At 34.4% G+C, this 26,905-nt stretch overlaps 1 protein-coding gene across 7 annotated transcripts in view; it reads left to right on the forward strand.

The window, feature by feature from the left end:
• Positions 1–26,905, forward strand: part of ARK2N (arkadia (RNF111) N-terminal like PKA signaling regulator 2N) — a 74,543-nt gene that overhangs the window by 41,562 nt on the left and 6,076 nt on the right. For 2 of the 7 annotated variants that reach the window (XM_073212991.1, XM_017656855.3), the window contains exons 3-4: positions 12,932–13,114; positions 21,070–21,196. In XM_073212991.1, the coding sequence (XP_073069092.1) occupies positions 12,932–13,114; positions 21,070–21,196 (310 nt within the window). Of the gene's footprint in view, positions 1–12,931; positions 13,115–21,069; positions 21,197–24,125; positions 24,194–25,019; positions 25,175–26,905 lie in introns of all 7 variants that reach the window. The other 5 variants (XR_012121210.1, XR_012121211.1, XM_037016913.2 and 2 more) reach the window with 5 other exon arrangements.

Consider the following 26,905-nt stretch of genomic DNA (forward strand, 5'->3'; position numbering starts at 1 on the left):
ATAAAATATAAAGATTGACTAGGAATGTGGTAGAATAGTTATTTTAGATACTATCGTCAAGAGTGGTCTGAGGAGATAACATTTTTAATAGCTCCCTGAAGAAATGAAGAGTTCTGTATAATTAGTTTTAGTTTTATTTGAGACCCAAACCAAAGATGATTTGGTCTAGTTCAAGGATAAAACACTATATATAAGAGAGCATATTGTAAACTGTGAAACCACTTTTACTGGATATTAATAGCTGTACCCATTTGGTAAGTGCTGGATCTTGTGGAAACAATGTTTCTTTACTGTAGGATAACTCAGAGCCATTAATGTGCTCCACAGAGGGGGAGGTTATAATTTGTAGCATATCCCAAACTTAACAATTTTTTTTTTGTTTTGAGTCAGATCTTTTAGCACCTTGCACAGATGAGGGTTTGTAAAAAGCTGATCCAGAGGTATACATGAATTGTGTATTATATTCTTTATGTGGGTTTCCATAAGGAATTTTTTCTCAAAACAAGAGCATTTGGTAAGCATCGATCAGCTGAGAATTACTGTATACTGATTTATTATAGATCAATTGCCAAAACAACTTGTAGAATTTAAAGTCAAAGCTGTAAAAATATTCAAGGATATGGTGAATCTCAGCCAAGCCTGTGCATTAAAATCATCTGGGAGGCTTAAAACAAAACAAACCTCCAGTGCCTGGGAGCCTACCTACGTTTGGGTATTTGTTAAATCATTCCAGGTTTTTATTTGTTCAGCAAAAGTTAAGAACCACTGTTATAGATTAATAGTTAATTGTATAGTAACAGAATACACATTAGCTGGAAGATATATTGAAACTGTGCAAATGGTAGTGTTGTATTAGTTCTTTCATTTTTCTTAGAATTGGTTAATTAAGTGCTGCTTATTAGTGCTTTAGCCATGTGACTGTTCTTAGTAATGCTTATGCCATTTTCCTGAATAAGCATGTTAATAAAAATACAGTTTTCTGAATTAATGGTGTTTTATCAAATGGATTCAATGTCTTTAAAGCTGACTTCAGTCATGCTGGGAGATCTGAAGGAGCACCCAGGAAATTACAGTATTACTTGTCAGGGGTGCTGTGTGTGATAGGAGCTGCATAGGCAGTGTCCCAGAAGTGGCTATGAGCTGTTTTTCCAGGATGCAGAGGCAGACAGAGGAGGTCTGCATGAGGATGGAAAAGTTAACTCACCTTGACGCTGGAGAAGAGAACAAGTAGCTACTGGAACCCAGGGAATGTAAAATGTAACTAGTTGGCCAAAGAATTACCCCCATCACTCAAACAGATGCTTATATGCAGATGCCAGATTCCCAAGAACTGCTCAGCAGCCCTTTGCTTCTTATGTGACTTGTCAAAATGTTGACAATACAGTAGAAACTCCAAAGACTTCTACAGTTTTCTAATTAACTTTGCAGGAAATAGAAATATTATAGAACATCCTGTGAGTCTATCACAAAATTAGTTGTGTCGACTGCTTTTTGGATTGTATAGAAAAGAATATGCTTTTTGCCCATTGTAAGTTTCTTTTTATGATAATTTAAAAATTATAATCATTTGTTTTTAAAAAATTAGACATTCAGAGCAGCAGCAGAATTTGATAAATTTTAACTTGAGTTTTGTTTCTTATGGTTGGAACATAGAACCATATTTATATGATAATAGGAGTTATCCTCATCTTTGTTTTTTCCAAGCCAAAAATATAGTAGGGAATCTTGGTGAATCCAAATAGGTAAGTATTCAATTCCTTGAGAATCTCTTGGTATTTATTCTGTACAAACACTGTTGACTCCCTTCTGATTCCAGTTGGGTTGGGGGTTGAGGGGTGGAATCAATTCCAGTGGAGTAATTATTTCCACTCTCAAGATCAGGAATGAATGTACTGCATGAACATTTGTATATCATTCTTCCATATGTAATTTAATGAACTAATTTGTTACTAGTCTTTAATGAATCAAAACGTTAAATAGCATTTGCATGCAGGAAGAATTAATGAATTTTTGAGCAACTATATACTCTGTACCTATTATACAAGATCCTAAAGAGAAGGCAAATTAGACTGGAGTTTAACTTTATGCATGAGAAAAGTACTGTTTTTCATTGCTTGATTGTTGAATATTTATCTTGAGCTTTGACTTAAAGTTCAGTGCCTGAGGCAATAATCTGGCAGCCATCATCTAGTGAAATTGCCAGTACCCTGATGTAAAGGGTACCTCTAGAGGATACATATGAAATGGTCACTCTATTAAGGATATGTATCAAGTGGTTTTTTACGTTGCTAGAGAATAACTGTATTAGCTAATGTACTACCAATTAAATTTTGTTGTAAATCACTAGACTAAAAATAAGTGTCCCTTTGGTATGTTAAAGGACCCGTGGAGTGTGTCAAAGGGGAGAAAATATCACAGGATTGTAAGTCTTGCAACATGATAGCTGTTTTTATGTGTGGCTTACCATTGGGAAATATTGGTAATTTATTTTTTCTGGGTTGGTAGAAATATTGTGAGAAACAGCTAAATTAGGATGGAATTTTTTCAGTAAGATATGTTCTAACACTAACTTTTTTTTAATGTGATTTCTACTGGATTTACTTACAATAAAAATTAGTCTTTTCCTCCAAATTTATAACTTAATAATTTCTCAATTTGAAAAGATTAATTAATATATAATGAAATAACAACTTAGGAAAAAATCTAATTCTCTGTAAGAGGAAGGCTAGGAGGTATATTTAGAGTTATGTACATAAAAATCAAGAGCTGTAATTTATTTTAATTTAACTTTACTCAAAAATTGTCACCACTTTTTCTATTTTGTTCTGTATTTAAATATTTGCAACTTATAAAGTAACCATAATAGAGCCAGTTTTTTTCCTTTTCTAGTTTTGAACTGAAAAATAACTATGTGATTTAGTTTTCCTTTTTAGAACTTGATGTATGAGAATTGGGAGTTAACTCTGGGGGAAAAGATTGTTAATTTGCTAAGTTCTTATTTAAGAATATATGTGTAAATTGATGAAAAAGACTAGAAGTTTCTTTATTGTGTAATGACTGTCAGATTTCCTGAACTTAATACTTGACAAATAGGGGTAAGGTTTGAACACCAGTGCAACTTGGCAATAAATTTCTTAACATATGGTAGCACCTTACGTAATGTTAGTATGAATTTTCACCATAAAACATATAGGGGTTTATTATAACTTACGTGAGTGTAACATTTGTAAACTATTTCAGCTAATATTCTTTAAAAATTAAGTTTTATGTCAATGGAATGACCATATTGGTTTTGGATGACCAGATTTTAACTAATCTATAATCTTTACTTGAAGTTGAGATGTTTTCAGGGAAGTTTATTATGTCTTCAGCTTCTTCCTGGGATCACAGATTTTGTTAGACATGGCCTTCTAGACATAAGAAAATGTTGATGTCTAGCATATTAACATGACTACTTTTCTGTGCATGTCTAAGCTGCCTCAAGCACTTAACATGTTTCTTTTTGTTTCATGGTGTAATTGACATATTAAGCATGTACTGAAATGCTTTTTATTTTTTAAAAGAAAATACGACTTTATCTTTTAAGAATGACATAGATTATTCCTAGTATTGACTGGATATATTCTAATTTTTGTTATTAAATAATTGAGGATGTCTTCAGATTTTTTTTTTGCCTTTAAGAAAAGTTTCAATTGAATTTAATTATCAAACATAGATTGTAATAATTTATATTCAAGGTAATAATATTTTGAATATTTGAGAAGGCATTAAGTATAATAATTTGAGGAAGACTTTTCTACATAATTTTGGGTAAGGACATAGAGAGGTTTTGGTAGAAAAAGAACACCAGAATATATTGATATAATTCATAGAATATATGCCAAAATACTAAAATTTATTCTAAATAAAATGTGACATTTTGTGGTTTGGAGAGTTTAACCTTAAGAATAATTTTATAGCAGAAACATACATACAAATTTTATCCTGATTTTCAGTTTCTCAGTAGTGCCTTGAATATGTGTTGCTGTCTTAAGTAGTATTGTTTTGAAAAACAGTAGGTTTTTATATGAGTTGTGCTTTAAAATGGTTATACCTTTCCTACATTGCACAATTGAAAAGTTCCTGATGCAAAAAAAAAATTTTTTTTGAAGAAGTGTTGAATATTTGAAGTTTTAATACATTTTTTTACATGACTGTAGATTATTGAATTAATTGGATTATTGAATTGAATGGATTATTGAATTCTCTTTAACTGAGACCAAGTCTGTATTCCTAAGATAATGTAGTTCTCTCTTATCAATAGGGTTACATTCTAAGACCCCCAATGGATTCCTGAAACCACAGATAGTACTGAACCCTATGTATATTATGTTTTTTCCTATACATCCATACCTATGATAAAGTTTAATTTGTAAATTAGGCACAGTAAGAGATTAACAATAACTAATAATAGCAATTATAACAATATACTGTAATAAAAGTGAGTGTGGTCTGTCTCAAAATATCTTACTGTACTTGCCCTTGTGATGATGTGAGATGCTGCCTCTGAGATGATAAACTGCCTGTGTAATGAAATCAAGTGAGGTAAATGATATAGGCATTGTGACCTAGTGTTAGGCTACTACTGACCTTCTGATGATGTGTCAGGAGGAGGATCATCTGCTTCTAGACTGTGGCTTGACTGTGGGTACCTGAAAATGTGGGAAGGGAAACTGCAAATGTTGTGGGGTGGGGAGGGTGGGGAACTACTGTACTTGCAAGTGCTAATACTAAAAAATGGGAATTACTTTTGGATTACATGGTGGCATTTTTATATAGGTATTGTTTTAAAAGTACCTAGTGGTCTTCCCTTAAATTCTTTTGGATTCCCTTAATTTTCCTAGAATTTTAAGGAGGATAAGGAATGTATCCTATTTGGACTTTCTTGGTATATGAAGGGCTAATACTGGGAAGAAACTTCTTTCAGACTGTAACATTAATGTAGATATGATTGAAAAGCTTTTCATTTAAGAATAATACCCTGAATCTAGATTATGTCATTTCTCACATATGGAATTCAGTTGCTGATATTTAGAAGGGGGCATTATGCCCTCACTAAAGGTAGATGTGTTTTTGGATAATCTATCTACAGACTGCCTTGTGCCTGGTTTGTACTACTTCAGTGTTCTAGGACATTAGACTTCTCATTTTAAGAGAATTTATCCAGCAGATCAGAATGATCTGGTTGACCTATTTATGAGATAATAATTCTTCTGTATAGATGCACACAGTCATGCCTTATTAGTGATATAATTAAAGCTCAAATAAAATGTTATTTTAGAACACAGTAAATTTAATTTCTTAGGATTTAATATTTTTCACGAAGTGTTCTGTTTTAACTTAGAAGTAGAATAAAGGATTCTGTCATTTTGGTGCTCCAGAGAAAAGCCTGTTTTTTTGTTACTAAGTTAGAGGAATGATCCTAGTCTCAAGGATGTTACATGATTTGTGTGCACATACCACCAGAATTCTGAAGTAAAAATAATTCTGTGTTTTTATTAGTGTTATGTTTGACAAGTTGCTGGACACAGATAACTAAGCAATAGTCTACAGGGATTTTAATGGATTCAGGTCATTAATATAATATTCATTCATTGTTTCCTAAATGTATGTAAGAAGAAAAAGTTGCTCACATGTAAACCTAGGTTAAGGCAGTTAAATTGGAGGAAAAAAGTTATCTTTTTTAAATTATCAAATAAAGGTTTTGGACCTCTTGTTTCACTAGCAGTCTGAGTAAAAACATACAAGAACTAATTTATTTTGCTTCATTGCTTCTGTCAATTTCCTTCTTATACAGATTTAACAGCAGAAATCCAGGTCTCTGGGTTTAAATGTATCTCAATTTATACAAGACTTATTACCTAAAATCTGTATGAAAGTTAGATGATTATAAATGAAATCATTTAAATGTATTAAATATGCTTATTAATGAAAGAAATGCTATAGTGAATCCTTTTGTTGAGCAAAGCACCCAAATTGGCATTACTGATAATTTCCATTTTTACTCTACAGCTGAATTTACCTAATGGTACAGTTGCCTGAAAATTATAGGAAAAATGATAAACAGGATTCATGCTATCATTTGTTTAGAGTTAACAAATTATAAGCAAGTTACCTTACAGAAGATGACTTTTTTTTTTAAATTAATGTATCATTGATATACAATCTTATGAAGGTTTCACATGAACAACATTGTGGTCACAGCCATGTTGTCAAGTTCCCTGCACACCCCATTGCAGTCACTGAGCATAATAATGACTTTCTAAAGTTTTGACTGTATTTTGTTTAGCCTCTATTGATTTTCTCTCTGTTCTGTTTGTATTATTTAAATGGTACAGTGAGGTATTATTTAATGGTACAGTTAGGGCACAGTGAAAAAGATTTTGTGAAATGCCCCCATTGTCAGAGGTACAGTAGCAAAATAATTTCAGCAAATTTATTAAATTTGTTATTAAATTTGTTCCATAAAAACTGTTTTCAAAGAAAAATTCTCCTCAAAATCCTCTCCAAAAATGGTATATATACCCTCAGTCATTGTACAGATGAAACTTTTTGTCTAAAACAGTTGTATGAGTATATAAATTGTAAACAACATGAATAATTTCCAAGTTTCTATACTTTTCATTTTTTTTCTTTATTTCTGTTTTTAGAGGTTAGTGGGGTTTGAAACCAAACTGTTAGTTTACTAGTATTGAGTAGATCTTTTTATACTATATTAAATTGCCACACCACATAATAGAAGATACCCAAAAAAGTGAAGAACCTTATTCTTTGGTTATGAAGCTTTATTCATATTATAACTTTAAGATTTGGGAAGAATGCTACCAGATTACTATAATTTTTATTTTATTGAATTTTCTTTATATCTTTTACTTGACTGCATTTGAAGTGTAACAACTAAACTAGATAAATAAAAAATTTAAAAAGAAATGTTTCTTGTTCCTCTGTTGAGGATAGCATTTTCCATATTAATCATTTTCTGTAGTTGATCCACATTAAGTGTTCCTGAGTCAATAAAGGGGCTTCTCTGTAATGAAATGAAAGGTATTAATTTGTCGTTAGTATAACTAATGATAGATTTTACATGTTTTGGGGATAATTTTGTTATTTTTTTAAATTTGTGCCTTGAAAACGAAAATAACAAAATACCAATGTTAACATAAAAGGTTGAGATTCTTTTCCTTTATATGTCTTAGTAAGTTACCCTTAAAGTTGGAGATTATTTGGAAAGTAATAACATTCAGACTATTTTGAGGAGTAATCAAAAAGTTGGATATATCTTTAGAGGGAAAGATAGGCATGGGGTTATGGGTAAGTCACATCTAATTTTTGTGTCCTTCCTTTGTGAATGTAGTGCAGATATTTTAGCTGTTTGTAGATCTCAGTCCTCGAAGCAGTGTGTTGTGTATTTGTCCCTGAAATAGGAAGGTAAATTGAAAAAATGGCGACCTCTTCAAATCTCGTTTTCTGTATTTACAGATTCCTTTGAATATCCACATAAATTACCTGAATTATTTTTTAAATAACCTCTCTTGATTGTCTTCCCAGCTCTGTAGTTAGTGGTGAGAGGTTAAAGTTAAATTTTCTCTCTTGTGATCAACTTTTTAACTACTTTGATAATCTTGAATATTTGTTCTGACCTCTTCTTTCATCCTTTCAAAATTAGCTGTTCATCAGTATCATAGTTGAAATTTCTGGACAGAAATTTCTGGACAGAATAACCTATCATTTACCAGTATGATATAAGGGCAGATATAATCTAATCCTTGAAACTTTATTTACACTTTGGAAATTTTATGTCCAAGTTTTTAATAATTGAGATGAGTATAATAGAAAAAGCCTAAATAGACACTGATTTAGTTTTATTTTAAAAATGACTTAACTCCTAAACATAAAATTTCAGTGCATATTACTACATTTCATTTCCATTTAACCTTATATTCTCAGACATTTTTCTCTATACTGAAATAGCTTTATGATATTGAAGAAAATATACACACAGTTTTTGATATTTTAAACTTCCTAGAGATGGCAGTTTTGCAGTTTTTCTGTGTACCTTTTTTCTTTCCTGGTTGCTGTAATTATTCATCTTTTCAAGAAATGCATTGAAAATGACTTTTCTATTTATCCAAATTGTTCTATGGATATGTATTTTTTGATTGATTGATACTAATAAAAATACAGCATAAGTGTTCTTTTAACTACTTTTTTTAAAAGTTCATTTTGTTATTATTAATCTACAGTTACATGAAGAACATTATGTTTACTAGACTCCCCTCTTCACCTTTTAACTACTTTTTATCATTTGCAAATACAAATTTTCATCTTGGTAAATATTTTGGTATGTAATGAAAAGCTTTTTTTTTTTCTTGGGTAGGTTCTACCAAAATACAGATTCCCTTCTGCAGCTCTTGTGCTTTGCCCTTTCCCTCAGTCCCTCATGCCCACACTTTATTCCCCCACACTTTTTTCCCTCACCTGGCTACCACACACATATTCCCCCTTCTTATTAGTCCCCTTGGCTAGGTAATTTCTAAGAACTCTTCCTTCAGGTGTAACTGTCTTGAATCTCATCTGGATTGAGGTTGAGTGTGATTTCCACCCTCTCCCCTTTCTCTTGACGTAGTAATGGTGCTGAGCCTATGCCCTTTAATGACTGGGGCAAATGACTGTATAGGGTCCTTTGGTAGCAACAAGGTAAGTTTTTCTCTCTTAGGGCTTTTGGGAGATTGGCTGTAGTAGGGAGGAGAGAAGGAATTTTCTCTGGGCTTGTAGTATTAGAGCTATAAATGGGAGTCAAAGGTTAAACCATTATTAGTCCATTGTCGCACCTTTCCTTGGGCCTGAGACTTAGCAGTAGAGAAGGATGAGTGAGATTGCTAGGTGTCTGGGATATAAGAGGAACTTCTTTTTCCCATATCTCATTAGACTTCATACTGAGAGACTGATAACACTTGTGTGAGTGGAAGGGCTCTGTAGGCAAGGATGATGCTAAGTGTGAAATAATCCAAAATGGTCTCTGGTTTTGAAACACTTTTATATGAATACATCCAAGCTGACATTTCACTTCAAACAAAGATAAAAATATAAAACCCCGTTTGTGATAACCTCATTAATCCCTGCAAAGCATTTACTTAACAAATTTGGTTGATCTACTATGACCAGTATAAGGCACCAGGCCCAGGCAGTAATATTTTCCTACAGCTGTTTGCATGCAGGCTGTGTACAACATAGTTTACATGCTAAGATTACCAAATAATGAAGTAGGACATAATGGAAAGTTGGGGCAATGGACCAGACCAGTACTTGAACTCCTATTATGTCTTGGATTATGTCTTCTTTAACCCTCACCATAACCCTGTGAAGAAACTGGTAGTAGGCAGGACTTCAACCTATGTGTTTGCTGCCAAAAATCTGTGTACTTCCTATGCTGCTCCAGTCTCCCTCCTGTGTATTCCCTGTTCCCTCAACACTGAGAACAAATGTATCTCTTCTGGACTAGGACTAGGAATCTACTAGGACTCAAATATCTCATCTGTAAAAACAAGAGTGATAAATTATTGCTTTGCATAGTTTTAAGATTTTGTGCTTTTTGGTTCTAAAATTTGAAAAGGGGTTTGTCAGGGATAAACGTAGTAAAGAATACTAGGTTTTGCTTTGCTTTGCGATTGAAATTGTTTCCGTGAGATTCAGAACATATTTGACTGAAAGAAAACCAATTCAAAAATTAAGTTTTGATTACCATAATATAGAAGGTCGAAGATCATAAAAGGGTAAACCTCACTGTATCAGAAATGTGTGATGACACAGATACATCTGTATTTTGGTATTAGAACCTATTTATAGGCTAGGAGGTGAGTGAGAGGATACATATTTCTAGTGTAAAATGAACAAGTTGATGTTCTTAAATTAAAAAGTAGTGGATTTCTCTGCCTTTAATTTTTCTTGCTTTGTAAGTCTAGCAAACAGCAAAAATTTCAAAGTATTTCAGCCAGGAGGAAAAACAGTACTTGGATTAACCACAGAACTGAATAGTTATTAACTATGTAAAATTTGCCTTTATAGAGAAATTCTTTTAATGGCTGTAGAAAACTAGTAAGTTCATTTTTATGAATATGTTTTAAGCTTGTGATAGACATTGAAGTCAGATAATGAGAGAATGGCAGTTTAGATTATCTTAAATGTTATAAACCTGGGGTGTACTTAACATTAATGACTAAGTTTTAAATTGGAAATGTTTCCATCTGTAACATTACTTGAAGTGACTATTTTGATGTTCTTGAAAATCAAAATAATCTCAGTAGCAGTGTAATTGTTTTAACTGCATAAAGGAATAATCAAGTGAGAGGAAGAAGAGTATCTCCATGTTTTATTTCATCCTGTAATGAATTAATAGTCAAATTGGAAGCACATAGCTGTTTCTGTAAGTAATGTGCTGAATTTTCCTAGCTCCTAGTGGTTTAATTTTCTTTCTTTTTTAAACTTCAAGAAATACTTCTTTTAAAAGGCAGGTAAAATCACCATAGGATCTTCACTGTCTCTTAATGTTGTGCAGCAAGAATCACTTTTTAAAAGAATATTACAAATTGTCACCATCAGTTAGCTAATATTCACTTAGTGGTTGTATACAGAGTCCAAGCCTGATGCTAAGAGCTTTAAACATATCTTACTTAATCTTGGTTTGCTAATGATAAGTATAAGATGAACTTTGAACATAAGATCATTAATTGTGGTTTCTTTTTGGGAGACAAAAGTTGGAAAGGCAACCATTCCTTTATTTTGTTAAAGTTTGTATAGTATGACTTGTCATTATTTGAATATAATGGAAATGAGAAATGGCACTGACAATTTATTTTAACTTTTAAGTGTAATTAAAATATAAAAATACTGCTTTGTTCATGATGAATACTAAATTTAAGCTAAGCTATAAAGTGTGCTGTTTGGAAATATGGAAGATACAAGAATGAAGCCAGATAACAAGTTTATGCTTATATTTCCTACTGATGAAGACTTTGAGACAAGTTATTTCCATGGGTAGGTGATGTTATTCTGCATGTACATATACACTTATACTTTTGCATGATTATACGTGTAGGAGTGGTACAATTTTGACTTGACTGTTGACCTGTTGCCTCAATTTGGTGATTGTGGGGGATGGGTGTGAGGACATGAAGTTGTGAATGGTATTAGTGACATAAATTTTAAATCACTTAATTTTTTTTACAAACATAAAACAATAAAGCCCTTTTAAAAATAGAACATTTGGTCAAATAGTCAATATTGTACTTGACCCTTATATCTTCTGCACCTAAGTAATTGGATATCACATAGTATATTGATTCCATTATAATCATTTTGAACTCTGACGAGAACTCCATAAATTATACAGCTTTCTTTTCTTTTGTAGAAAAGAAAAACCTCAAACATGAGCTACTTTTTTGCTATTTAAACTAAAATCTGTTACCAACTGATACTGAGACTACACTGTTGTATTCTATGAATTTGATTTACCCTTTTGGGGAATTGGACATTATTTTTAAATAGGCAACTGAAATTGTCATCGTCAGAATTTCATTTGTGACATGTCTTCTTTATACAGTAGCACTTAACTCATTTGCCTTTATGTTTGGTCACTTTTTATTTTTAAAATGTTGCTACATAAGCCTGTGGTTTGGGAACTTAGTTTTTAAGGGATTAAATACCCCAAATGTGTTCATGTTTTGTTCAGTGACAATTTACACAATGGATGTTTGTATTAAAACAGTAATCCTTCATTGTGTTCTAGTTTAATGATTCATTGGCATATGTATTCCTTCATATCAACAGTTCATAAAATAGGTGTGTTTAATGTTAATTTGTTGGGTGATGTTAAAAAATCTTTATGGAAATAAATAATCTGCCTGTACTTCATAAATAGCTGTTGGGGAGAAATAGCATTCCTTAATTTCTCTGTTTTTGCTATTATATTAGAAAAAGGGTAGCATTAGCATTTTAAAGCATGTATCTACTCTACAAGCATGAATATTGAATTATTTTAGCATGAATCACTGCCAGGAAGTTATTTTGGAACTCAGCTACCTTTTTCAGCTATTTAGGGTGATTTGAAGGTAGAAAGGATATCTTAATTTTTCCAGCAAGAACTATAATATCATCCTTTAAAATAACCCATAAGGTTGTGTATAATTTCCTTGGAGTGTGAGCTGGTTGTCTTTCTCAGGAAAGTTATTTCCATGGGTACCCCATGTGGGGTAGCTCATAAGACATCCAAAGCAAAATCCTGAAGATGATTTTGTGAATATTGTCTTTTTGTAAAATGCTGTAAAATTTGAAATTTGAAATCCTTGATATTATAAAAGGGCTTTACTGGAAATAGACACATCAGTCATGTAGAGCTCTTATTAACTTTGAAAGTAGGAAAATACGTGTTTGATTTTGTTCTCTGAATCTACGAGGGACTTTTAGTATTAGCTACTAAGAGAAGGGACTAGATTCATTCTCTTAAAAAATATAAATTGAGTTTTAATAGTTTGCATCAGTTTTTTCCTTTAGAAAAATCAGCTTCAGTTTCTCTGTGGAGTCTTCCCCTTTTTCTTAATCTTTTGCTCTTTAGGAGTATAACACAAATTCAGTGTAAGTTTGTTTGGTATAGTCTTGTCTTCGTTCTTCATAACACTCCTTTTTCTCCTTCCTAAATGTGTCCCTCATCTTTGTAACCTTGGGTTATCTTTCCCACTTTCACATCATGTACAAAATATTAGATGTATAAAGTGCAGCTTTTCTGACCAGATAGAATAATAAAATAAAGACAGTTGGCATTTAGAGGGCTCTTAGTTGCAGAAATATTTTTCACCCCGCAAGTTAGATACAAGTATACATTTTCTTTCCTCCTTAGATGGACCTCCAGTTGTAGCTCATTATGATTTGTCTGACACCAACTCTGACCCAGAAGTGGTAAATGTGGACAATTTATTGGCGGCTGCAGTAGTTCAAGAGCACAGTAATTCTGTAGGAGGCCAGGACACAGGAGCTACCTGGAGGACCAGCGGGCTTCTAGAGGAGCTGAATGCGGAGGCAGGTTGGTCTCCCCACCCTCTCCTGTCTCTAATGGTATAATGTGCGTGTGTCCTGGAAGCTGATTTCCTTGTGGTGGACCCTGCTGAGGAGAGCAGACCAACTGGAGACGTCTGGCATTAGATGATTGTGACTATCCAGGGTGTCATTTATAACTGAAAAAGGAGATGTGGGGTAGCACGTCATTTGTCTTTACTAATCAGAAGGAAGCAAAAATGAGAATATATAAGACATTAATTGTGGGCCTAGGTAGATTTCAGTAGTTGTATTTCTTGAATTAAAAATGCCTAACTTATATGGAAACCACCCAGATGACTTAATACTCCCTCTTGCCAGTCCCATCCATTTCTCAGTGGTTTCCCTCACTTACCCCTCTGCACAGAGACCTTGCAGCTTGGGGAGGGAGTCAGCTTGCTGGTGGGGCTGGTCCTATGCAGTTTTGCACTTTCTTCTGCCTGTCAGTGTGCAGTGTAGTGTCACTGTTAATTCTGCAGCAGTTCTCACATTTGTCTTTTCTGAATCCTTTTCTTCCAGTTTCTTCCTCTGTTATCTCAGAAGATCGCTCCCTGTCTTGCATTATTTATCTTGATTTTGTGATGATTCTTAAGAGTGGTATTTACTCAGTAAAATCTCATTGTTACTACCTTTGAAAATTTTGCACAGTGCCTCCAAGTTTGCTTCAGTATGGTCCTCAAAACTCTTTCAATATTCTTTGTAATTTAAACCTTTTTGTAAAAGTACTAGTACTTTTTTAAGAAAAGGGGGAGGAGATTAAGAGATTGCTTATGTAGTGTTATTTTCTTAGTTCAGTGGTATGGAAAGAGTATAGTTTTCTAGTTAAATTAAAAATTGCATTGGCTTTTATGAGCTAACCTAGTAACTTAATCACTTTGTATAATATGTTTTTAGGAAATGAATTTTGTATTACAAAAATAACTAGATTATAACATAACTATATGAATGATACTGAAATTGTTTTACATTGAAATCGTTAGGAAATGAGAAGGAAAACAGTTCTATATCATTGTCATTAATTCTTTCTTTTGTAATTTTTGGAAGTAAATAAAAATCTCTTTGTTGAACTTCTGATTAATTGTGGCTGTTTGGAGCAGGACTTGGATTTGGTTTTAACTGTTTTGACTGCTTACTGCATATTTAACCTTGGACAAGGTGTCTTTCTTCTCTGAACTTCAATTTTTATATGTATAAATGCTGTGCCTAACAGGGATCTTTTACCGATTTGTTAATATGTGTAACTACTTTTAAAAAGAAGTAAGTAATACTACTTGAAATCAAAGGACACTAGTTGGACCACATTTTGTGTGATAAATATTCCTAAGTTATAGAATTTGTATACTGGATAGTTTATCTTCATTTTTCATCCATTGACAAGTGATCTTTTCTACTTCAGTTTTATTTTCCTGTTTACTTAGTCTTGCCATTAAATGTAGACCACTTTATAGTAAATGCTTGGGATAAGCACGAACAATTTCTTTTTTTTTTTTTTTTTGCTTTCATGTAGAGAACTTTATATTAGTTTGAATGATATGGAGTTGTTAATACCTAATTTTTTCACCTACAACAAATCCAGCAATTTCATATGTCTCAACCTAATAGTGTAAGATCTGGGGTCTAAAAGTACCATTAAAGTCACCAGTGTTGGGGATAACATCACATTTTCAGATTCAACTAATTATCAGCTTGATTACTTAAAACATCATTAGCCTTTGTGTGCTATATTGATTGTCTTTTTGGATTTCAGACACACAGAGTTATAAAGAATATATCATTCAGGTACCTACCACAATTTATCTTAAGAAATAAAACATGGCAAAAACAGGAAGAAACAAGCATGCATGGCTTCAACTCTGTTTCCTTTCCTTTTCCCCTCTCCGCTCCAAAGCTGTCCTGAGTTAGGTATTTGATGTTTGATATTCCTGTGTATTTCTTTATATTTTTACTGCATTTGTCATATATCTGTAAACAAGCATGTTTTAGTACTATTTGGTATTGAAGATAATCATTTGCAACTTGCTTTTTTTAGTTCAAGGTTTTGTGAGCTTTATTTTTGTTAATAAGAATGGCTCTAGTTTATTCATTTTTCCTTGCTATTTAGTAGTCCATTGTATCACTAGTATCATGGCTGACTTACCCATTCTCTTACTGGATGTTTAAGGTGCTATTCTAAATGATGCTGCTATTAACATTTCTTACATATGTCTCTTTTGGTACATATGTGATGATTCTCTAGGATAGGATATATATACAGAAAGCATATGTGTGTATTCAACCATAAATAGATAGTGTATAGATTTTTGTGTATCACAGGTCATGGTCATCACTGTTCAGCAGATCCCCATGACATTTTATTATAAAGCCATTTATTGGCTCATTCAGAGTCCCCCCCCCACCCCAAATCAGTGCGGGCATATAATAAACAAAACCTAGTAATATACTCTAGTCTTGAGGTAATTGTCATACTGGGGACCTATAGTGCAAATTTGAATATACTTACAGTGTTAAAATGTTAGCAGAACTTATGCTTGATTGGCAGGTTATAGTTTTGAGACTTGAGCTATTAGTAGCAATTAGATGGTCGTTCTGTGGTTTAAGATAAATGTTCTAATGGTTAATCTGAGTCTTCCTTTTCTCCCTCCCAACAAAATAAAAACTGAGTCACTGAACAGACTGTGTAGGGGATCTCACAACAGGACTGCAGTTCTACTCCATTTAGGATCACATAAGTAATCATTGGAGATAGAGTAATAGCTTGCCTCTTTTTCCATTTTCCAAGCAATTTAGGTGATGTTCTTCTATGCAAAATAGTTGTTACTGTTCAGTTTTAGTTTTAACCAAGGCAAAAGAATTGAAATTAGGAAAGCCACTGGTCAAAAGACCCAAACTTTCCATTTCAGTTCTTGCCTTGTGCTTACTTTTTCTTACTTGATACTAGAATTGAACAGTGTAGTAGGTGGCAGCCTACTGCCAATTAGCCTGGTTTTGAACCAGCAGCCACTTACAGACTCTGTGAATCCAGGTAAATTATATAAAGCCTCAGTTTTCCCTATCTACACACCTGAAATAAAACTAGTATCCACCCCCAAAAATTATTGTTAACCATTAAGTGAAATAATTTATATAATATGCTTAGTACAGGATACAGCACAGAGTAGACCCTTGGGAATGGTAACCAACATTATGTTAATATTCTTATACTGAAGTAGGCTGAGTAGGGAAGTGATTAATGGACCTGATCAGTGGATTTGATTGACTTTCCTGTCCTCGAATGAATTGCTCTTCCTACAGGATTTCCTAAACTTTGCCTGAACATAAAAATTACCTGGAGTGCTTAATGAAAATTAAGACTTCTAGGTTTTTTCCTTGAAGATTTTGTGAGTAGACCTGACATGGGGTCTGGGACATCTGTTTTAAGTAATCACTCCCAGGTAACTTGCATTGACATGTTTAGTAAACTGTACATCAATGTATTTGAAAATGGCTTAATTTCTGTTTATTGCCAGATAGTTTACTATAAACATAAATGTAGATGATGCTAAGAGAGGCAGAAGTCTGAGGTACTCTTAGTATAGAAGGCCTATAATTGCTGAACTAAGTTTATTTAGAGCCTTTTTTTCCCCCCTAGGAAATTTAAAATTCTAAAGAAATGACCGGCAGGCTAGGGGCATTTTCTCTAACCTTAAAGTAGGGGGTGGGACTCTTGATTTGTCTGTAACACAAACTTAGCTGTAGTACAGAGAACCAATGTTGAGTTTCCTGTTCTTAGTGTGGGGCTTTTTATAATTAAACCAGAATGGTTTTGTTTCTGTTATTAGCACTTTAAAGTTAATGAATCAATCTTGTGAAGATCATATTTGATAGGTTCCTCTTATACCTCCTTCATATGGACTCTTAGGGTTTTAGATTTCTGTCCTCCACTTACCCCACTTTTTAAAGTTGTTTTTGAAAAAACTAACACAGGGTAATAGTTTTCTTGTTTTAAAACTAAATGAGTAGTGACTTAAGATACTACTAACCTTTTCTATACTTAACATGTTGCTGTCATCAGTATGTAATAATTTCCTTTTAATGTGCTGCATATAGTCTCAGGACTAGTTCTTATCCAAAATATTTTGATTAAAAAAATAGCTACATTATTTCTTTTGAAGACAAAAGGAAAAAACACTTTTTGCCGTGAATTTTACTTTTTCTATGCTTCTTTCTCTTTTTTAAAAAAAATTTTATTGAAGTATTGTTGATATACAATCTTATGTTGGTTTCAGATGTAGAACACAGTTGTTCAACAGTTACCCATATTATTAAATCCTCACCCCTTCTAGTTCTATGCTTCTTTCTGATTTACTTATGTGATGAAAAGGTCTGTAGTGGGAGGAAAGCAATTTAGAATTTTCTCATCAAGTGAATGAAGTTGTCTTTCCAAAGAGCTACACAGGCAAAGACCTATACAGAGACAGCCAGCTGCCACAAGCTAAATATAAGTCCTCTGATTTATTTTCAGTTTAATATATGGCAATTGTGGTATTTACTCATCCTAGAACAGGAGAACACTGACAGCAATTGAAGAACCTCCTCAGACCATCTTTGACTCACTTTTGTGTATGCTCTAAGGCATTGCTCTGCCATTGGATTCCTGTGAGGTCATGAGGCAGGTAAGGCAGTGGGGCATGGGACAAAGGACAGAGAATGTCAGGCTCTGTACAGGAGCGTCCAAAGGATTGTGTGACACGCTGAAGAGGGTTACATTGAGAGAAAAGGACTAATTGTCCTGGCTTTGAAATAGAAGAGGGATGCATTCCTGGCTCTTGGACAATGTCTTGGTGTTTCTTGTAGAGCATGGCGCCTTGTAGAGCACAGCCTTGGTGTGGGTCCCAGCTGACTTATCTGAGTAGCACATTTTATCTAAGGCTTGGATAGGAAGGGTAGCAAAACTCTCACACCATTCGCCTAGAGTTACTAACATTCACCAGGAAATTGGTGCACAGCCCATCACTTATGTCATGTCCCGTATTTTTTCTTGTACTGATTTTTAGTGTAAGTAATAAAGATATCGGCTACAAGAGCAGACCCGATTTTAAGTTATCAGCTATAGGGTATCATACAGGTTTTATAAATGCCATAAGGGTTGGGTTACAATTTTTATAGCTACAGTTGCACTACCAGAAGGTTTGGATTGATCTTACAGTGTGAAAGCAGGATGTAAATTAGTAGTTTCTGGATTCATAATGATGCACAAAGAAGAATCTTAACTATTGGTGATTGTTACTTTGTTTTTCCTAAGAAATTGCAAAATAATAAGCAAAAATAGCATAGTAATTTTTCATTTCTTCCCTCTTCTTAAAAGAAGTGTTATTCCCAGGTCTGAAATGAGGCTACATAGATTGTAGGGGCAGGGTGTGAGTCTCATCACTGAAGACTGGTTTTTCAGAAATATTGATGACCGAGACACTACAGAGAACATTCCACAAGTTGGAATTATAAGTTGAACTATAGAGATAGAATTGGACACAGAGATATTAGGAATTAACCAGTTATGTTGTGTTCCTTCTGTGTTTTGTCTTTTTCATGTTTTCTTAACTACTGTTGCTTAAAAGATTTGAGTAGTTGAGAAAGAGTTTGGTTCCTATAATCCGCCTTTTTAGTTTGGCTTAATTCAATTAGCTTGTTTTTTTTAGGATGAGAAAGGCTGATTCCCTTGTGAGTCTACCACAGGGGCCTCTAAGTGCCTCTTGGGGCTTAGCTTCTTAGTGAATAGGGATGTAGAGTTTTGGGATGCTCATCCAGGTAAGTAATGAGTATTTACAGAATAATGATAGCAGGACTTAAAAGTGGGGAGAGAGAAGCTAAGCTGGAATGAGTCAAGCCATCCTGGAGTCAGTATGTGATGGTGAAAGGGAAACATCCTGGAAGGTTAAGGGCTGCTGGTGTTGGTATATGAGGATGGAGGACAGTAATTTGTAAGAGATTCTGTTCGCAAAACTGAGATGTAGGAGCAACCTCAGAGGACTACAGAGAAGACAGTATTTTTAGGAGAGTCAGGATTCCACAGGGAGGTGAAGAGAAAGTTCAGTGTAGTTTTCCATTAATCTGTCATTCCAGAGGGCAATGGAAAAGTTGTAGTAATAGAGGGTGGCTGAAACAAAGGAGAGTAACAGAGTGGAGGATAAGACAAAGGGAAAGTGGATGGTCCTAGAGGTTTGTATTTTGTAGGTGGCCAAGAGGGTAGAAATTCAATGCTTTACTTCTTATAACTACTTGTTTCCTTCTTACCTCTCTTCCTAATGCTTTTTCCTTTTCCTTTGGAGGCTTTTCTGTACTCTTTTAAAACCACTTCCTGTTGTGCCCAGCTGGCAAAATCTGATCCCTGGATGCAAATTTGGAGCCCATATGCACACTTATTCTAAGCATAGCGAGAGAAAAGCATGTAGTTGAGTTAAGGGTCATGTTAACCCCCCTGGCTCTCAGCACTGCCCAGCAGTTTGCATTTTCTCTTAGGCAGCATTCTTTCTTCATAGTGGCTACTTCACTTTTCTAAACCCCTATCCACGCCTGTGCTCTGCAGGTGGCCTTGCCATCTCAGGGATGGGTTATAGGGTCAGCGGGTGTAAAAATTCTAAGGCTTTTGCTTTGGACTGTCTAACTTTCCAGAAGGGTTGCTAAAAGTTGGCGGGAGTATGGAAGTAGGTTTTCACAATAACCTTAAGCATTGAAGTAAGTGATGGGAGTGAGGGGTGGGGAATTGTGTGTGTAAAATTTTACTGACATTGGTTTAGTTTATATGAAGTGTCACAAAGAAATGCAGAAATAATTTTATATCAGAAAATAATATATTTAAATAAAAGTACCCTTTTTTAAAGAGCAAATGAGAATTTGTACCTGCTGCAACTTTATTCCATATCAACTCCAAGATACTCTAAAATTTAACCTTTTAAATCAGAATATTCAAGAACTGGGTACGTAGGCTGAAATACTTTAACTCTTGTTAGAATTGTTTGTGTAATTGTATATTTTGATGCTATGCTATTAGACTTCATTGAGAGAGAGTTCTGTGGAGAGCATGTTTTCTCTGAAGGGGGAGAATGTGTTTTACTGCACCATGTAATAGATGCTTTATGAAGAGCCTTGCAAAAAAGCCCTTACATGTTCCAGTGCCACAAATTGTTGTGCTTTCCCAGAATATGTTTATTTCTGTCTAATGAGAACTGTCAGCAATGTACAGGTTATATTTCAGTTGTTGAGAGCAAAAATTGTGATCTGCTGCTAGCCTTTCCTTTTAGATATGGTTTTAGGTCAGATTTAGGCAACTCTGCATTCCATTTGAGAAAATTGTTAAAATTGTTTAAAACTTAGAAAGTGTTGTTCAATCTTTTATAAAGCATCCTAGTATAAATATAATAATGATATTTCTGTTTTTTATTCCATTTTATACCTTTGAGCTTTTCTGGTTTAGAATTTTGTTCTATCAAAGTGATAAACAGTAGAGAATCCTATTGTCCTCTAGGTAGTGACAAACCTGTTATACAGGTCATTTAAAAGCAGATGAGTTGAATGCAAAGAACATTATGGAATAAAATATAGAATATTATCAGTTTATGTGTATCTATATTTAGATACATGTATTTACCCAAAAGTACTAAAGGTTTTTTCCTGTAAGGAATAGGAGTATTGAGAGTTCTTACTTTTATGTACTTCATATTGTTTGAACATCCTTTTAGCCATAAGCATGTATTCTCTTTAATTTAAAAAAAAGCACGTTAAGAAAAAAAAAGAACATTGCCTCAGCTTATTTGACATGGGTGTAACATAGAAGTTTCACTATAGCAAGCTCTCCTAAGGCCATTCTGTTTTTTGGTTAAACCTGGATGAGAAATCCATCAGTGACTTGTTTGTGCTGATTGTAAGAAGTTAAACTGTACTGCTTAACTTTTCTCTTGTTTCTCTCAGGTCATTTGGATCCAGGATTCCTAGCAAGTGACAAAACATCAGCTGGCAGTGCACCACTCAATGAAGAAATTAATATTGCCTCTTCAGATAGTGAAGTGGAGATTGTGGGAGTTCAGGAACATGCAAGGTAGGATATTAATTGGAGCATTCTGATATTTTAAAATGTGAGGTTTGTTTTAACCAGAAAAATGGTTTGGCCTCATGGCATGGCTGGCATGAATGATGGGAGCTATTTCTCAGTTTCCTTTGGCTTAGAAATACTTTTTGATTAGATGTGATATGAGTCTCAGAATGTACTGCATATTGTCTCATATGAGGAACATCTCAACCATACATGCATGCAAACTAGAACTGTTTTTCTCTTTTGTAGCAAATGCCTAGAGAGGCTTGATGGATTCCCCCCCCCCGACCCTATTAATATTTTCTTGCTTTTCACTTTATCTTGAAATAGATTGGGAGCAAATATTGGTAAATATGCATCTGATGTCATAACTCTTTTGCTTGTTTCCTAGAGCACCTCTCCTTGTCTGTCATTAAAACTTGTAAGTTACTTTGACTTTGGTCTCCTCCTAACAGTGTATTTCTAGTGATGTTCATGTGACTCAGGGAGTTCTGTTTCTTAGTATTAAGAAAGGCATAAGATGTCAAATCACTGTATAGTATTAGGAAAATAATTTTATGAAGTTTGGCATTCTTTAAGGTAGGGGTCAACAAACTAGCCAACAGGCCACATCTGGCCTGCTGCCTGTTTTTGTGTGGACCTCAAGGTAAGCATGGTTTTTACATTTTTAAATGGTAGGCAGAAAAAAATCAGAAGACTGATGTTTTGTGACATGTGAAAATTATATGAAATTGAAATAAAATTTATCCATAAAGTTTTATTGAAACAGAGCCATGCTTTTTTATGTATTGTCTGTGACTGTTTTTACACTTTAGTGGCAGAGTTGAGAAGTTTGAGCAGACACCTCATACCCCTCAAAGCCTAAGATAGTTGCCATCTAACCTTTTGCAGAAAAAACTTACTTTTGCTTTAAGATAGATAGATACCTTCCTAAAGAGTTGGTTGCAGCACTCTCAGAGGTATTCCTGAAGAACATATGGAACAAAAATGTGGCCTGTGGAAAACCTGTGTTCTGTATAGCACACACCTTTTCTTCTATGCAACAAGAGTAAATTGTGATTTTTCTGAATTCCCCAGAAGGTATGTAACATAATATCCATGTTACATGCTACCTTGCTTTTAGATCTGATTTTACTCTGATTAGCAAGGTAATAAAACATTCACCAGCATTTCTTCTGTAGCTTATATAAAAGGTGAACTTAGGAGTGGAGAGGGGGGGCAAAGTACACATGCATAAAAATTGAGAGTACCTTCTCTGAGAACTGCTTATACTTTCTGAGAACATTTTTTGATTAAGCAGTTGGGACTTTAAGCATGTATAACATGCTGTGTCCCCAAAAGTGGCTAATTCTCATCAGAACTATTATCCTAGCACGTCATCCTCTATCCTATATTTATGCTATAAGAGGCTGCAGAGCTGCTGCTTTTTTTCTTTTCTTTTTTTAATGGTTATTTCTCCTATTCCAGTGGGAAAATTTTTCATTCTTCAATCTTCCCTTTATCTCATTTTTTTCCCTCGTATTTTCTGCCTTAACCAAGAACTTTTTCCTATTAAGTACTTTCCATTTTTCTGTCTATTCGTCAAGCTGACCTATCAGATAAGAAGATATAATTTCTTATTTCTTCCTTTAATTCAGCATGTGTTTGCCATTAGTTTATTTCACCATTGTCCCTTATAATGTAGAAGACATTATTATTTAAGCCCTATGTCTAGAATATTACAGTATTTTTTTTTGGTATCATTAATGTACAATTACATGAGGAACATTATGTTTACTAGACTCCCCCCATCACCAACTCCCCCCCACATACCCCATTACAGTCACTGTCCATCAGCATAGTAAGATGCTATAGAATCACTACTTGTCTTCTCTGTGTTATATTACTGTATTTTTTATTTCAGACTCCCTACTAAAAACTTTACCCTGCCTGTTCACAGGTTGATGCAGGTAAATTATCTTCAGTTATGCCAGAAGCACATTATCTGTTCACCAACTTCCTCATGAGTTACAGTTCAAATTTTAATTCATTGTTATTTATATATTTCTACTTAAGTAGGAAAGAGTAGGTAGTGACCTGTGTTGTTTATCTAATCTCTTACTCTGTGCTGAGACATATTACTTGGTCAAGTTCTCAATTAACTTCCACCAAGCTTTCCTTCTTAATGTTCCCTGAAATGTTATAGAGTAAGCCACCCTTCTTTTCTGCTTCTTTGTTCAACTTTTCTTCCATCATGAAATATTTACCTTCTTTTTCTACCAATATTTATGGTATCTGGAGTTAAAATTATCATTATATTACTATTAAAACTTGGAAATATAATTCTAAGTCCCTGCCACCTCCAAGACACAAACACAGACAGACACAAATTATCTCTAGGACCCTTAAGTGAACTCACTAAGTCTTTTATCCAGATTGTCATTTTATTCTGTAGACATGTTTGTTCTACTCCTGAACTCAGTCAAGTGACTTTGGCTACATTTTAAATAACATGCTATAACATTACTTCCAATGACTTTTTCTTACAGGCTCTGAGGCATACAGATGTCTTTTATTCTGATCCTTTGGTTTGAATTCTGGGGAAATCACAGCTTGGCAGTGACAGATCCATTCTGAAATCTCAGTGGTGGTGAATACTGTCTGTACGACAGAACGAAGAATTGGTAGATTTTGTTGGAGTACTTTGAATTGACACATCTATCATTTTAAGGGGATCTTTTAATTTGGCTCTGGGTTTAGGACTGGGTAGAGTCTCAATGACTCTTTGCTGTCTTTCTGAGAAAATTTTCCCTTTGTTTAAAAGAAGCCTGATAGTCTTTTCAGACATTGAGATTAAAATGCTGAGAAGCAGGTGGGGGAAGAGGCTTTCTTGTGGTTGCTTCAGAATTGCCCTTTTGGGTGTCTGTATCTCATCTGGAATTTATTTCTTTTACAGGTCTAGGGTTGCAGTTATGAAGTATTGATGGGCTTCTGGCAGGGTTATCGCTTGGAAAAAGGTTTTAGGTTTTGATCCACATCTTTTTGTTCTAATTTGATTTGCATGCATAGATGTTGTGTTTGGATTTAGTTTTCCTGTTCTTATTTTTTCTGTTGATATTCTACTTTGTTATGGTCTTCCTGAGAATTTTAAGAACTCAAACTTGGTCCTTGAGTTGTTCTCTTAGGGATTGTGGTTGCTCTGGCTTGCATTGGGTGCCATTTTTCCATATTGGAAGCATTTTGTTTGACTTTTGCACTCAGTAATTGTAGTTGTGATGTGTCTTTTTTGATGATAAAGTTATTTTTCATTTCTTGCATGTTAGTATATTTCCCTGCTCTTTTATTTAGATTTTGATGTGTTCACTTAGCTTCTGTGCTTCTTCTGGTCATAGGCTAGAATGCATGCTTTCAGAACTAATGGTTGAATGCATCTTTTATGGCTGCCTTGTTTTGCTGTGATGAACTCTTGACATTACCTAAATGTTATCATTTCCAGGTATTAATTTTTTAGACAGTCCAGTTTTCCAAGATGTTCTTTGCCAATGAGGTGGAGACTTTCCCAACATCTCTAGTTCTTCTGTGCCTACTTAATTTTGCGAGTTTTAACTTATGACCCTCATGCCAATATGTTTTGGTTTTTCGTTCTTTTTTCTTCTTTTCTACTGGCCTCATTGGTAATCGCCTAGGTAGATGAATGCATGTAGCACATATCTTTCTGTTATGGACTTTGTTGAAACAGTTCCTTCAGTACCGGTTCTCTGAAGCTTTTGCGAGTAATCAGACCCTTAGCTCCTTTCACTGTAGTCTTTGGTTCTGTGGTCATTGATATTATTGTTTGTTCATCCATCAGTAGACGAATTGGAGCAGAAAGACTTTAAAGTCTTTTAAGACTGATGGCTTCGTAGAACCAATTGCTAGCATTAACCCTAAAAAATCCAGAGGGAGGCAGATAAACATTTCCCTGAACCCGCAAGGATTTAACTTCATCCTCAGTTAGGAAAAAAGGTAGGTATGTTATTTAAGAGGTCACTCTTCAGGCTTTGTAAATGAGAGCAAAAATGATTATCTTTAATGCTGTTTTCTTAGACTAGTAATAACTAACTGACCATCAGAGCCTGCTCTCCTGTGTTTTTTCTTCTTTTCCACTGTGAAGTCTTCGCTCCTTTATTGGTTTCAGTATATGAAGAGCAGGAAATTATTTCACCAAATTTAAAGTTTTTTTGGGGGAAGTGAGTCCTAAGCATTTTTCGCTTATAAACCTCTTGTTAGTCATATGCAGATTAAATGCTTTGTGGAAACAAACCCTGAATCTGCACTAGAATAGGATTGGACCAATTAAAAAGCAACTGACTATATTCCTACCCCATGTCTTTCATAATGCAGAAAAAGGATATGTAGTAATACATGAAACTGAGTTCTATATTAGTTGCCTTACAGAATTTTGAGCCTCTCACATCCTTCTTTATAGGACATCTCTAGAGGGCTTGTAACAATGGTTGTGGTCCCATTTCTTCCTGAAGATTTTTTTCCTTCTGCATCTAGTACAAATTATTCTGTAATGTATACCATCTTACAAAATAGGTGACATGTTTCTCCAGCACCCTTTGTTTACTAGTTTGACCTTTGTCCCCCTGTACTTAAAAAAAAAAGTGTTCGCTTTGTTCTATCCTCATCCATTTCCTAGCTACTATTTTATTCAAGATGGTTGAGGCTATTAAATCATAAAAAAATTTTGAGTGTTTTATTGGCTTATAACACACAAAGAAAAGTCATAAGCATATACTGTAGTTTTTGCAAACTGCTCATGCCCAAGTAACCAGTGCTTAGACCAAGAAACAAACCCTCCTTGTGCCACCTTCCAGTCATAATCTCCCCCAGCGTTCCTCCACCCCAACCTCACCAGCCCCCTGTAACAACTGTACTGACTTCTGACATGATAGTTTGCTTGTATTGTTCAAGATCCAAAAGTCAATGATGACTTCAGAAGTCATTGTAGAATACTCTTTAACATTCCTGATAGATGCCCCAGCAGTTGCTTGGGTGTTTAAAAAGCAGTTTTTCCATTTTGTAGTGGCTGTAATTGTGTAGTAATGATTATCCAAAACTTGCCTTCCAGAAACTGGTTCATGTTTCTTACTCTGCTCTTCTGATCTCTGTATCAGATAGAGTAGCTATCCATGGTGCTTCAACCTTCTTTGGGAATTGCACTTCCAGTTGCAGTTAACAGGAGACAGGAAAGCTTTTGATGAACAAAGATGGGATCATCACATTCTCCGGAAAATCTAAGTGGGAGAAACAGACTGAGGGTTGAGGTTTGAGTTACATGATGAGGCCTAGTTAGTTGTTCTATCATCCTTAGGTTCTTTGAGGGACTTAAGTGTTTTTCAATTAATTCTCTTTTTTGCCTTAAGTAGCCCAAGCTGGTTTCCAGTAACTGAAATCATTTATAACATAACTACAGATGTGATCTAATTTAATTTAGATTGTTGAAGAAGTGCCTCATCTCCTTATTCTTCTCTCCTTCAACCATTCCTCAGTAGCAGACACCATCTCTAAACCTCTCGTTCTTCTACACTGTACACTTTCTGGAATATCTGCTTTGCTGTTTATTGAATGACTCCCAGGGGCTAGCCAGTGCCTCTTAAAATCAAACACAGTATAGTACTTTAGGTGTAGTCTGAGGAAAGCATAGTTATTTAATGGAAAATAAACTCCCCAGGGGAGACTTGATTTTGT

Source organism: Manis javanica, chromosome 9, assembly GCF_040802235.1.
Source record: "Manis javanica isolate MJ-LG chromosome 9, MJ_LKY, whole genome shotgun sequence".
Classification (NCBI taxonomy): Eukaryota; Metazoa; Chordata; class Mammalia; order Pholidota; family Manidae; genus Manis; species Manis javanica.